This window comes from Magallana gigas, chromosome 9 (genome assembly GCF_963853765.1).
Source record: "Magallana gigas chromosome 9, xbMagGiga1.1, whole genome shotgun sequence".
NCBI classification, from domain to species: domain Eukaryota; kingdom Metazoa; phylum Mollusca; class Bivalvia; order Ostreida; family Ostreidae; genus Magallana; species Magallana gigas.
This window is the reverse complement of record NC_088861.1, coordinates 46,019,070-46,033,823: the sequence shown is the minus strand read 5'-3', so window position 1 is coordinate 46,033,823 and position 14,754 is coordinate 46,019,070. Positions and strand designations below refer to the sequence as shown.

The 14,754-nt window shown below is 34.4% G+C and overlaps 1 protein-coding gene across 2 annotated transcripts; it reads right to left on the bottom strand.

Annotated features, from left to right (window-relative positions):
- Nucleotides 1–9,671: 9,671 nt before the first annotated feature.
- LOC117691616 (E3 ubiquitin-protein ligase TRIM71) lies at nt 9,672–14,754 on the bottom strand. 2 transcript variants are annotated; one of them, XM_066072566.1, is made up of 3 exons: nt 14,617–14,754; nt 12,573–12,666; nt 9,672–11,515 (listed from the first exon to the last, which is right to left on the bottom strand). In XM_066072566.1, exon 3 carries the CDS (start codon nt 11,479–11,481, stop codon nt 9,805–9,807), a length of 1,677 nt encoding a protein of 558 aa, XP_065928638.1. In that variant the 5' UTR covers nt 11,482–11,515; nt 12,573–12,666; nt 14,617–14,754; the 3' UTR covers nt 9,672–9,804. The 2 variants fall into 2 exon arrangements, with proteins under 2 accessions (XP_065928638.1, XP_065928639.1); XM_066072567.1 differs by lacking the exon at nt 14,617–14,754 and adding an exon at nt 14,446–14,551.

The following is a 14,754-nucleotide window of genomic DNA, read 5'->3' as shown; positions in this document are numbered from 1 at the left end:
TAAAGCCCTTCGGGCTTTATTGGATTTGATCACGCCCCAACCAAAATTATCACCTCATAATACTCATGCAAAGAATGATTCCTTATTCCTTATTTCAATTCCATGCATATGAGTGGAACTGTTTCAGGGGTTTTACAATAATTTTTTAAGCATTTAAAAAAGGAGGACAGGAAAGATAGACTTCTGACATAAAGTGTTAGAGCATTTGAAAAGGAGGACAGGCATGGAAAACTTCTGATATGAAGTGGTAGATCATTCCATATATAACTAAATAGGTGACGTAACATGTACATACGTATTTCAAATCTTGTAATAATTTTGCAACTGGTATGGTATAATAATTATCCAACTCCTTTTAAAATGTGTACAAAAGCAACATTAAATGTAAAGTGGACATAGTGAATTAATGACTTAAATAGGTGTGCTTTGAGGTGTACAAACATTGGACCATTGATATATACATGTATCATATTTACAATACATGTACATATATCAAGTATTTTGTTTCTTAAGAAAACCAATTGAAAATCACAGCTCTATAGAAACTAACAGGAATGAAATCTACACGATCCAGTTCTAACCATATTTCTTTATTTAAGGAATAAGTAATCATTTTTTGAGCATTATGAGTGATAATTTTGGTCGGGGCGAAATCAAATCCAATAAAGACCGAATCAAGGGCTATATGATAGATTTGACCACGCCCCGACCGAAATTATCACCTCATAATATTCAAAGAATGATTCCTCATTACTTATATTAATTTATATAATTTTTAGCCATCGTACGATTAAATATTTAAATATAAATAAGCATACCCCGCTGGCGCCCCAATTATACGTCATTTGAATTTATATTGGACTGTACAGTTCAAAATCGATTGGTAGTGTTATCACAGGCAAAGACACTGACAAAATGTAAATATATTTAGTTTTAAAATTCCGAAAATATGCATCGACCCCCCCCCCCCCCCCTTGCAAACTCAAATATCCATAGGACCCCTGAAAAAATTCTGGATTCGCGCATGATATCCACAGGAAAAATCAAAGAAAGCATGTACTCATCGAAATATTTATACAAGCTTCCTGATGTATGAAATTGTGTTCAAATCATGATCCCTGTGAGTCAAATTTTAGGGGTCTTAAACACATGAGAAAATATTGGCTATAATTGAGATATCAAACTCAGTCAGGAGTAAGCTAGAACAAGAATTGACGAAGTTGAGTCATCCCGTAACGTATACCTTGTAGGTCAAAGGCGGGCGGGGGGGGGGGGGGGTTACAATATGATGATTCGTGATATAAATGAAAGAGCAAGAGTGTGTATGATTTTGGCGACACGTTCATGGTTTATTGTATAAAGATATAGAATGTGGCGTAGCCGATCAGGGACAAAATCAGTGGCGTAGCTACCTTTTAATTTACTGTATTCAAAAAAAGGTAGGATGTCTGGGGGCCGCTTTGAACCCCCCAGCGGATCCAGCTCCTGGATTTTATGTTATTTGAATGACAAAACAGCCTTAAAGATATGACATTTTTAAAGTATTATGATTCCAATAAATATGAACAAAAGTTGCTGAATTCCTAGACAAACATTATTTACCTGGTACTCTTCGAATATTTTCTTTAAAATTTCAAGACCCCCGATGCTCTTGGATTTTAGGTTTTAGCTTTTAGATTTACAGGCTTTTGATGATGAGATATTGTCTCAAAATGTTACAATTTTACATACTGTATGTGTAAGGGAAATGTTGAATTTTAAAAGAATGTGTAATTATATATGAAACACTGATACCCCAGCGGAAACCAACTGCATATGACTAAATATAATAGGCGTTTTGAAACATGTCTATTATTCAAACCGTAACATACTTACCTAAATGACAAAATTTTGATCAAGTTTATCACAATTCATTGTGACTTTGTCAAAATTTTAATCACCCGACCGCCGACTTTAAATTACATGTAAGTATAGACTGACAGAATACAATTACGGACAAACACTCAAAACTTGATGTGTTTTCAGATTTTAGTATGAATATTTAAACTTGAAAGGAGTTAAAAGTTGTTCATCTCATTTTAATAAGTTTATTGTAGATCATTCTTTAAGCCAAGATCATGAAAGTCAAAGGTATAGCTCGTCCATATTAATTTATGATTCAAACGAACTTCCATTTTCGGTGTTTTAAAGAGGCAAACTCATCAATGACCTGATTGACATCGATTTCTACTTGTGAAAAGCATTCCAAATATTGCCAATTCTATTGAGGTTTAAGAAAAATATGGTCATTTTCGTGAACCCATTATTTTCACTTACCTCTATTTACATAGATTTTCAGGGTTCTCCTTCAGTAAAACATATTTACTTAATGTTGTAGTGGTCAATTGTTGATTAAGATCAATGCAGATTTCTTACGTAGTAAACGCAAATTAAATCCAGATGCATAAAAAGTATGAATTAATGTAAAGTATGGAATGACGGTATTTTCCGGAATCGTAGTAATTGCATGGTTTACGATGAGAACTGAATACTAAATTAATATGCAGATTATAATTCAGTGGAGTCTCAATACGATTTGTTTACGTGCAAACAATAGGAAACTCAAATCATAAGACCTATGCTTTGCAACATTTTGTGTATTCATTTGCGTTTTTGCGTAAAGGGCGCTACGCCACTGAAAATATTTGTAAGCAAGGGTGTGTGGGGCGCAGCCCCCTCCTCCCCCCCCCCCCCCCGAAGCTGGGCACATTTTTCAATAAAAGCGAAAGTGAACAAGCTCACACTCCCCCATTACGTGACAATGCTACGCATAATAAAAGGCAATATGCATTAAATACACAAATAATTTGATTTTAAAACGAGCATAGATAACTCCCAAAAGTAGTTCATCACATCAAAACTTTCTGCAAGCATGTACATCTATACATAATGTACTTTTGTCTTTACAAACAGCAAAGTTTTCAATTTAAAATTGTCAAAACTCGCTGTAATTAAAATAAAGGAATCAGAATTTCCTCGTAAAATGCACACTTGCACAGTCAATATGTCATAAGAAATTATAAAGGTTTAACGAAATTTCGTGCAGCGGTTTAGGAAGAGTTGTGCTTTCAAACTGTTCATTACTATATTAATTAAAGGGGCATGGTCACGATTTTGATCAAATTCTATTTTTCTGTTTTTATTATTTACAATGCTTTAAGAATGCATTTCTTATGATCAAATAAAATTTGAGTCATTCGTAAAGTTATAAGCGAGATACAGGACTCACACTTCTTTGTCATGTAAACAAGGCTCGTGCCCTGTTATAAAAATCTTTTTCAAGCTGACGTGTCTATCTTTTGCTCATTTAAGGCATAAACACATTCATTTTAGATCTTAAACTGGAATTTTTACTTCAACATAAAAAATGTACAAAACGTTTAATTTGCTTAAATTATATTATATTTTTTTTTATATGTAAGCCCTGTAACTTGTTTACAACTCAACGAAGACACTGCATTTTAAACTGTAAAAACTGTAAAAATACTTCTTCTTTTTTAAATTGTAACCATGCCCCTTTAAATATTTTGCAAAAATTAAAAAATCCAAAGTTCAAATGTACTGAAATTTTCAGATAAATAATGGAATCAGAATTTCTTGGTAATATGCACATTTACACATTGTGTTTTAAATGCATGCAACATTTTACGAAATTCGGCCCTGCATAAGAGGAGCTGACACAGGTACACCCCCCTCCCCCCTAAAAAAAAAAACACGACACGGAATGACTGCGGTATCAATAGTTTAAAAAGCTCTATTTCGAAGATATACTTTTTGTTCTTTTGTCTTCATAAAATCGAATATCTAAAAACAAATCACAAGTCAGCAGATACCCCAAAAACAAGGAAAAAAAAAACAACCGAAAAAATCTGTCAATGAAGAAATCTTGGCTATCTTCCTTTTAAAATTTTATCGGTTAAGCATAATTGCACTTCTTCAGGTACTGTAAACAAGCTCACAAACGATACCCGGTTTTACCCTCTCCCTCACTAAGAAAATATCAAAACTCAAGTATTTCTTTATTAGAAAATAATAGATGCATCCTGTCTTATAGTAACATTGAACTTTCAGACATGACCAAAGCTAAAGTCAGGACATATATAAAAATCACAAGCTATTTGTGTCAAATTTTATCTTCTAATCATTTTCAATTACAAGATATGGCCCAGACAAGACAATGACCTTAATCAATTGACCCTGGGTCAAGTTTATGAATCATAAGCAAGTTTTATATAATAAAAAAAAACTTCCAATGTTTCTCCAAAGGAACAGCATACAGCAGACATGAATTATGAACTTTTTCTTCTAATGACCTTGAACTTGTCCAAATGACCTTGGGACAAAATCATGACACACACCAAAGTCATAAACAATCTTTGAGTTAGGTAGCCAGTGACCTTGCCCAATTGACCATCGATCGAGGTCATGACACACCTTCAGGTCATAAACAATGTTTGTGTGAAGTAGCCAGCGACCTTGCCCAATTTACAATGGGTCAAGGTCATGACACACCCTCATGATCAAGTCATAATATTTTTGTGCAGTAAAATTGAACTTTCAAACTTTCTCCCTTAGAATGATATGGACTTGACACAAATTTTGCGGTGATTACTATATACCCAGCTCCCAAACTTTGTTTGCGGGAGGTGTAATAATGTTTTAAAAAATTGAGAATCAGAAAAAACTGTGAGCACATGCTAGCTATGCTTCAATGTAGCTACGCCACTGCAGTGGCAGAAATGGGGGGGGGGGCAACTGGCTTCAAAATTTATTCCTTCTTCTTAAGTAACAAATATAAAAAAACACATTTCTAAATTACCAATGAAACAAAACATTCGATTCATCCGACATTTATTATTTCAAAAATCGAGTAAAAGCATGAAATATACAAGAGTTTTTCAGAAGTCAATTGATAAAATATTAATAATCACATTGGTACCAAAATAAAGGAAGCATGGCCTTTCATATTAATAGATAAACAGTATACATTCTGACTACTGGTCATGACGAGATATAATATACATGTACATCTCACCAGTTCTCCAGTATTTCATTTTTCAGGTGAATGAATTTATACTAATCCAACTTGATTTTACCTCTACTTCCGTCCGCCTACCTTACAGAAATCAAACAATGCATCAAATATAGGGGCACCGTTCTGTTTGTTTTCATCTACGAAATAAAATGAACAGTTTGTCTCTTGACCACACAGTAGGTACAGAACAGAACAGTACAGATCATGTATGTCCTCATCAGTTTGTTTGTTGACATGTTCAATACAGGGAAAACCAGGGGCAGATTGTATACTCTTAAAGTAGTCCGAGTATCACACTACATCACAATACGGATTTTACAATATTGTTTCGACTTTTACATAGAGTTTTAGATCTCCGGTATTGATTTTGCTCTACATCGCTGTTGTAAACAATGGCAATAATAAGCAACTGAAACTGTAATATATGTATTGTATGAGAGATAAAAATTATTAATGCTAAGAAACTCGATTCTGTTAAAGTAAAGGGAAAAACAAAAATTCTTAATAACCGGGATCTCAAATATCCTTATATCTTCTTTGTTTTGATGGGTCCCCTCACCCCCAATTTTTCTTTCTTTTTCTAATAAAATCGGTTAAAATTTAGAGACAGAAGCTATTTCGTGTTTAAAAAATCATAAATTCATGTTCAAAAATTAAAGAAATTAATGATATCTGACATTGTAGTTGACAGACCTAAGCAGAAAACTAGCAAAATGAGATTTTTACAGAATTTTTCTTAAGGGTCTACTTGGTTTAGAGCTTATATCATGAAAATTAATCTGTCAACATATGATTAATTTTACCAAATCATTTTTATAAGATGCCATTTTATAGAATAAACGCAATGAATTAAGGTTGAGTCCATACATTTCTAACAAACGACCAAACACGATACAATCATCACATTTTTTGTACCAGTATTCTATTTTGATACATCAGGCTCATAAATAATACTTACTAAGTTACTACAACAATATGTGCAAAAATATTGATGTGATATGGTTCAAATAAATGTTTAAACTCTGTTATTGTATATCCAGTTTTAAATTTCCAAAATTGAAAACTATTTTTAGGAAAAATTGGACGTCTGGTAAATGTCATCATTGTTAATCATTTTCACAAGGGGATACACCTGTTTGAGAGGTGATAACAATATAACTAGCACATAAACATATATATTTCCTTATGAATAGGACTACAATGTCAACAATTTGCATAAGAAATAATAATAAAAACATATCTTACATGTCATGTACACATTTTGTTTACATTAATTACATAAATATAAATATACACAGTTTATTTATGTATAAAATATACACACACTTAATTTACCAGGTTTAGATATATAACTACACATACACTGTTTGTGTATAATACATATTACACACTGTTTGCACATCATATATATACTCACTTTGTTTACATATAATACACACACACAGTGTTTACATCAGATATTGTATTTTCTTCACTTTACCTGTGTGGTACTCAGTCACAAAGAGGTTGTCTCTGGTGTCCACACATAAACCCCGTGGTTCCTGTAAATCACAGTTGTCAATGTAGCGGAGGAACTGTCCGTCCTGATCCAGGATGTGGATACGGTGGTTGTCACGGTCTGCTGTCAGGATCCGACCCAGGCTGTCTGTTGTGATGCCGCGTGGTTTAAATGATCCCTTGGTAGTAGAGGGAGGACCAGTGTAGGTAAACCGGAGTTTCCCGGCCTGATTGACCACCACTACTGCACGGGCTACAAAGTCTGACACACAGATATCTAGGTTCCTGTTCTCACTGATGTATTTAGTGTCACCAGATGAATAGAGAGGTTGTCCTTTGTCGTCGTACTGAATACTTTGTTTCTCTGTGGAGCCAGAGTAACACACAACTTTTGTTTGTTTATCATCAGCACTGTTCATGACAACCAGGAGGTCACCAGAGGAGGTACTACAGACACCACGAGGTCTCCACCCCTGTAGTCTGATCACTGTCTGTATCTGTGTATTCTTCACTATGTTCACAGTTCTATCGTAATCAGTATAAACTAGATCCCCACTCCTTGTCACTGCTATGTCATGTGGAGCGTTCCCTGACTTGGTTTGGACTGACTTCACTAGTTCCCCCTGCAGGTTGTAGAGACTCATCATCTTATTATTATAACTACACGTCCAGATTTCTTCATCACTATGACAAGTAACACTGGTTAGATAATTAAGAAAGCCTCCATACTGTGTCTGTATGGTGGAGATGATCCGTGGCTCATCAAGCAGTGGTTTGAGAGGAGAGGATCCAGCTTCTGAGGTTTCCATGGTGTAGCCATGTTCCTCTGTTGTAATGGAGAATGCTGACAGGGAACCAAATTGTTGGTAAAGTTGTTCTGGGTTAATTTTCTGAGGGGTGAAGTTTGGTAGAGAAACTGTGAGTTTAGGAGGCAATTTTCTGAATTCAGCAATCCTGGATTTGTAGGCAGAGACACGGCTGACATCATTGGAGTCCAGTAACTTCTTCAGATCTGCAATGCTCTGTGTGATTTCAGAAATGGTGCGTGTGATTTCATCTTCCTGTTTGTTTAAGACAGCCAGGTGTTTGGCGTCCATTTCATCAAGATCAGATTTCAGTTTCTGTATAATGGTGTCTATTTCTCTGTGCCAGACTTCTCCATGTTTGTCTATTGCTGATGTCAATTTCTGAGAGTTTTTACTTAGATCAGCTTTCTGAACTGTGAGGATGTTTACAATCTCTTGATATTTAGGAGAGAGGGATTTTTCTAATTCTTTTATATCTTCTTGTAATTCTATTTTTTTTCTTTCAGTGATGCTGAAAATATCAATTAAGTTATGGTTTTGATGATTTCCAGTTGTTATACAATAAACACAGAGAGAAATGTCACATTGTTCACAGTAATGTTTACACTGCTCTTTGACATGTTCTGAGCAATAGGGATAATTTGGAGTGGATCCTCGGTCTTGAAACAGTACCACTTGATGTTTTTTGGATAAATCCAGCATGTGTTCTCCAACACAAGCTTTGCAGAGATTGGTCTGACAGAAGTCACAGTGTAGTGGGGGGACAGGAGTATCACACACATCACAACGCACCACATCCTGGGCAGTGCTTCGAGGGTCCATGGTCAAGTCCTTTATGTATGGTGCAGGGTAGAGCCTGAAATATACATGTTTATCATTAATTTCAATCCTATTGGAATCTATCATATTTACATAATACATACAAGCACATTTTTTTTCTTATTCCTTAAAAATATTTTTTTTTAATTCATAACATGTTATGAATTAAATAAAAAATTATCATTTCCTCCTCAAATATGCAAGTAAAAATTATATTCACAACATATCAAAGATGTTTAAGTATATTTTTCATTCTTTGTTGAATCAAGAGCCTCCAATCATCAAATGTTGAATGCTAAATGTTAGTCATAATCTTTCATGATTTTTTTCTTTCTCTAACTTGCTATATTCTAAAATTGAAGTTTGTTATCTCAATATTAATATGAATTACACAATATATTTTATTCCACATTCTAATTATACAGAATTTCCATTCACTATAAATTTCAAGCTTTCTGTAAGGGATCCATTTATATTTACATTTTCCAGTGTCTTTGCCTGTGATAACGCTACATATCGATTTTGTACTATATAAGTCATAAAGCCAAATTGAGGCACTAGCGGGTTTGCTTATTTATATTTAAATATTTAATTGCACAATGGCTAAAGATTATATAAATATAAGTAATAAGGAATCATTCTTTGAATATTATGAGGTGATAATTTCGGTCGGGGCGTGATCAAATCTATCATAAAGCCCTTCGGCCTTTATTGGATTTAATCACGCCCCGACCAAAATTATCACCTCATAGTACTCAAAGAATGATTCCTTATTACTTATGTAAGGCAACCTTCGGATTTGGTTTCTGTACAATTCAGGCTTTTTACATGTCCGAGGGTTAATGCCTTATGTGCTCTAGGCACAAAGGGGTTTAAGTATGTGAAAGGGAAAGGCAAATTCTGTTTGATTTGTTTATGACAATTACTGTGAAAATTAATCTGTCAACATATGATTAATTTTACCAAATCATTTTTATAAGATGCCATTTTATAGAATAAACGCAATGAATTAAGGTTGAGTCCATACATTTCTAACAAACGACCAAACACGATACAATCATCACATTTTTTGTACCAGTATTCTATTTTGATACATCAGGCTCATAAATAATACTTACTAAGTTACTACAACAATATGTGCAAAAATATTGATGTGATATGGTTCAAATAAATGTTTAAACTCTGTTATTGTATATCCAGTTTTAAATTTCCAAAATTGAAAACTATTTTTAGGAAAAATTGGACGTCTGGTAAATGTCATCATTGTTAATCATTTTCACAAGGGGATACACCTGTTTGAGAGGTGATAACAATATAACTAGCACATAAACATATATATTTCCTTATGAATAGGACTACAATGTCAACAATTTGCATAAGAAATAATAATAAAAACATATCTTACATGTCATGTACACATTTTGTTTACATTAATTACATAAATATAAATATACACAGTTTATTTATGTATAAAATATACACACATTTAATTTACCAGGTTTAGATATATAACTACACATACACTGTTTGTGTATAATACATATTACACACTGTTTGCACATCATATATATACTCACTTTGTTTACATATAATACACACACACAGTGTTTACATCAGATATTGTATTTTCTTCACTTTACCTGTGTGGTACTCAGTCACAAAGAGGTTGTCTCTGGTGTCCACACATAAACCCCGTGGTTCCTGTAAATCACAGTTGTCAATGTAGCGGAGGAACTGTCCGTCCTGATCCAGGATGTGGATACGGTGGTTGTCACGGTCTGCTGTCAGGATCCGACCCAGGCTGTCTGTTGTGATGCCGCGTGGTTTAAATGATCCCTTGGTAGTAGAGGGAGGACCAGTGTAGGTAAACCGGAGTTTCCCGGCCTGATTGACCACCACTACTGCACGGGCTACAAAGTCTGACACACAGATATCTAGGTTCCTGTTCTCACTGATGTATTTAGTGTCACCAGATGAATAGAGAGGTTGTCCTTTGTCGTCGTACTGAATACTTTGTTTCTCTGTGGAGCCAGAGTAACACACAACTTTTGTTTGTTTATCATCAGCACTGTTCATGACAACCAGGAGGTCACCAGAGGAGGTACTACAGACACCACGAGGTCTCCACCCCTGTAGTCTGATCACTGTCTGTATCTGTGTATTCTTCACTATGTTCACAGTTCTATCGTAATCAGTATAAACTAGATCCCCACTCCTTGTCACTGCTATGTCATGTGGAGCGTTCCCTGACTTGGTTTGGACTGACTTCACTAGTTCCCCCTGCAGGTTGTAGAGACTCATCATCTTATTATTATAACTACACGTCCAGATTTCTTCATCACTATGACAAGTAACACTGGTTAGATAATTAAGAAAGCCTCCATACTGTGTCTGTATGGTGGAGATGATCCGTGGCTCATCAAGCAGTGGTTTGAGAGGAGAGGATCCAGCTTCTGAGGTTTCCATGGTGTAGCCATGTTCCTCTGTTGTAATGGAGAATGCTGACAGGGAACCAAATTGTTGGTAAAGTTGTTCTGGGTTAATTTTCTGAGGGGTGAAGTTTGGTAGAGAAACTGTGAGTTTAGGAGGCAATTTTCTGAATTCAGCAATCCTGGATTTGTAGGCAGAGACACGGCTGACATCATTGGAGTCCAGTAACTTCTTCAGATCTGCAATGCTCTGTGTGATTTCAGAAATGGTGCGTGTGATTTCATCTTCCTGTTTGTTTAAGACAGCCAGGTGTTTGGCGTCCATTTCATCAAGATCAGATTTCAGTTTCTGTATAATGGTGTCTATTTCTCTGTGCCAGACTTCTCCATGTTTGTCTATTGCTGATGTCAATTTCTGAGAGTTTTTACTTAGATCAGCTTTCTGAACTGTGAGGATGTTTACAATCTCTTGATATTTAGGAGAGAGGGATTTTTCTAATTCTTTTATATCTTCTTGTAATTCTATTTTTTTTCTTTCAGTGATGCTGAAAATATCAATTAAGTTATGGTTTTGATGATTTCCAGTTGTTATACAATAAACACAGAGAGAAATGTCACATTGTTCACAGTAATGTTTACACTGCTCTTTGACATGTTCTGAGCAATAGGGATAATTTGGAGTGGATCCTCGGTCTTGAAACAGTACCACTTGATGTTTTTTGGATAAATCCAGCATGTGTTCTCCAACACAAGCTTTGCAGAGATTGGTCTGACAGAAGTCACAGTGTAGTGGGGGGACAGGAGTATCACACACATCACAACGCACCACATCCTGGGCAGTGCTTCGAGGGTCCATGGTCAAGTCCTTTATGTATGGTGCAGGGTAGAGCCTGAAATATACATGTTTATCATTAATTTCAATCCTATTGGAATCTATCATATTTACATAATACATACAAGCACATTTTTTTTCTTATTCCTTAAAAATATTTTTTTTTAATTCATAACATGTTATGAATTAAATAAAAAATTATCATTTCCTCCTCAAATATGCAAGTAAAAATTATATTCACAACATATCAAAGATGTTTAAGTATATTTTTCATTCTTTGTTGAATCAAGAGCCTCCAATCATCAAATGTTGAATGCTAAATGTTAGTCATAATCTTTCATGATTTTTTTCTTTCTCTAACTTGCTATATTCTAAAATTGAAGTTTGTTATCTCAATATTAATATGAATTACACAATATATTTTATTCCACATTCTAATTATACAGAATTTCCATTCACTATAAATTTCAAGCTTTCTGTAAGGGATCCATTTATATTTACATTTTCCAGTGTCTTTGCCTGTGATAACGCTACATATCGATTTTGTACTATATAAGTCATAAAGCCAAATTGAGGCACTAGCGGGTTTGCTTATTTATATTTAAATATTTAATTGCACAATGGCTAAAGATTATATAAATATAAGTAATAAGGAATCATTCTTTGAATATTATGAGGTGATAATTTCGGTCGGGGCGTGATCAAATCTATCATAAAGCCCTTCGGCCTTTATTGGATTTAATCACGCCCCGACCAAAATTATCACCTCATAGTACTCAAAGAATGATTCCTTATTACTTATGTAAGGCAACCTTCGGATTTGGTTTCTGTACAATTCAGGCTTTTTACATGTCCGAGGGTTAATGCCTTATGTGCTCTAGGCACAAAGGGGTTTAAGTATGTGAAAGGGAAAGGCAAATTCTGTTTGATTTGTTTATGACAATTACTGTGGTTTTATTTAATTCAGCTGGCATCAATATTAACAAATTATATCAAATCTACAGTTTCATGGACTTGTAACTTAGTGGATGATGAAACTGCAGTATTTGTTGTTATCTGTCTACTTTATAATGATTTTTACTGATACATTCCTGTAGCACATGACATCTACAAACCTTGTACGCTTTGGTTCATGTTGACAATCTACAGATGTTGTAATGGAAGTTCAGCTGTGGAATTGTGTAGTTTCGAAATTCTCAAAAGACAGACCTATAAATAATAACAAATAAATCAGTCAGGAATATCTATATTTTTCAACATCTTTGATAATACATGTACTACAAATCAATGTTTCATCAATGAATACTTTTCGTACAATTGCTAAAAATGATATAAATATTAAGTAATAATTTAATTCTGGTTGTAACGCGCTTTCTGATTGGCTAAAAAATTATTTTATATCGTATAAAGAATGTTGCCTACGTCATAGTAAGACTTACGTCAAAAAAACATCAATACGCTTGACGTTATGTTTGAATTTTGTACAATTTTACTTCATTTTAAGGGTCAAATGACCGTTTTTATCTACAATGAACAGTAAAAAAATTAAATTATAAGCAATGAATTCAATATTTTTTTGTTTTATACGATATAAAATGGTTTGAAACAGTTTACGCTTTTTTATAAACTGCTTCGCGGTTTATAAAGCATAAACTGCCCCAAACCATTTTATATCGTATAAAACAAATAAATATTGAATTCATTCCTTAAATAAGGAATCGTTCTTTGAATATTATAAGCTGATCAAGTATGGTTTGATCACGATGTGATCAATTCTATCATTTATAGCACTTCGGGCTTTATTGGATTTGATCACCCTCAACCATATTAGCCCAGCTCACATTATTTTAAAGCTGCTTGGTCCGATTTTAAATCAAATTTTACGCACGCTTTTAAACGATGGCTATGCTTAGTATATGTATAATAATAGACATTGCAGTAGTTTTACCCGTAAATTATGCAAAATTTCAATGAAGAAAATAACGTACAAAATTTGCTAACAAAACAAACGACATTAAAAGATACTGAGTTATTTCGCCTCATGTTAAATTTCACCCCTGACGACGAGACGGGTATGGTTGTATTACGAATTTGACATCGCTTTAAATAACGGTCGAAATGATCAGACAAATTACAAATAAACATATGTACGTTTTGTTCGCTAATATTTCCAAAGTCTGCTTTCTTTACAATCGATGCAAAGCATGCGGGTTGAATAACCCCAATCATTCGGGGAATGAAACCAAGCGGTTTGGTTTTTGCATTTTGGTTTGTTTTTTCGTTTGCCCAAAGAGAAATTATTTTTATTTACTTTGAATATTTCTAACTTTAAGAGGAGACTGATTCTGCTGGTGTAAAGAGGAGAAAGTCCATAACTTTCTAAGATAAATGATTTGTACTATGAAAAAAATTTTGATACTGTAATTACAAAAATATCGGACCAAGCAGCTTTAAAATCAAAAGCTGGTTTAAAAAACCGAATATCATTACAAATTTTTTGCATCCCACATCAAAGGTTATGGTAATTAAATTTTATAAATAGGATTCTATAATATTGATGTTTTTTTTCTATTTTACTTTACATTTACTTCTTTTATCAAAATGATATAGATGTGTAGTAAAGCAATCAACTAAAGACATGGGCCCCTGCAATCTAATTAGATGTTGGATCCGCTCGCTTACTCGCTACACAAACAGTGTAGCGAGTAAGCGAGCGGATCTAACATCTAATTTTAATTAGATTGGGGCCCCTGTAGCTTGCATTAATGCATCTCAGTCTACTGAGTTGTGCTTATTATGCAGGGGGGGGGGGGGGGGGGGGCAGAGATCTATGCATGTTATATGAGTCTTCACTGTATTGTAATTGTAATTCTACTGGACCTATAACAACTGAACAAGTAATGGGTGTATTCGTTTGCTACTTCCAGAACTGGTCCAGGATATCTCAAGCATCTACCTGCTATTTGGAAAGTAGATAATGATATCTACCTGATATCTCCATACTGCAAACGAGCTACTCTTGCAGCTGCAGAGTCCAACAGACCAATCGACCAAACGAATACACCCCCTTATACAAGACACTTGGGGAAAACACAATGTGTAACGTTACTGTACTTAGTAGCAGTTAAGTTAAACGTTAATATAATTAAAATTGCATACAAACAACATTTCAGCATTGTTAAACGACCGATCACGTAGGCCTTCCTTCTGGCTTCACTTTGTACAACAAACATGGCGAATCTAGCAGGCGTTCCAGATGACCTAGACCTACATGTATATGGGTTACGGGGCGATTCG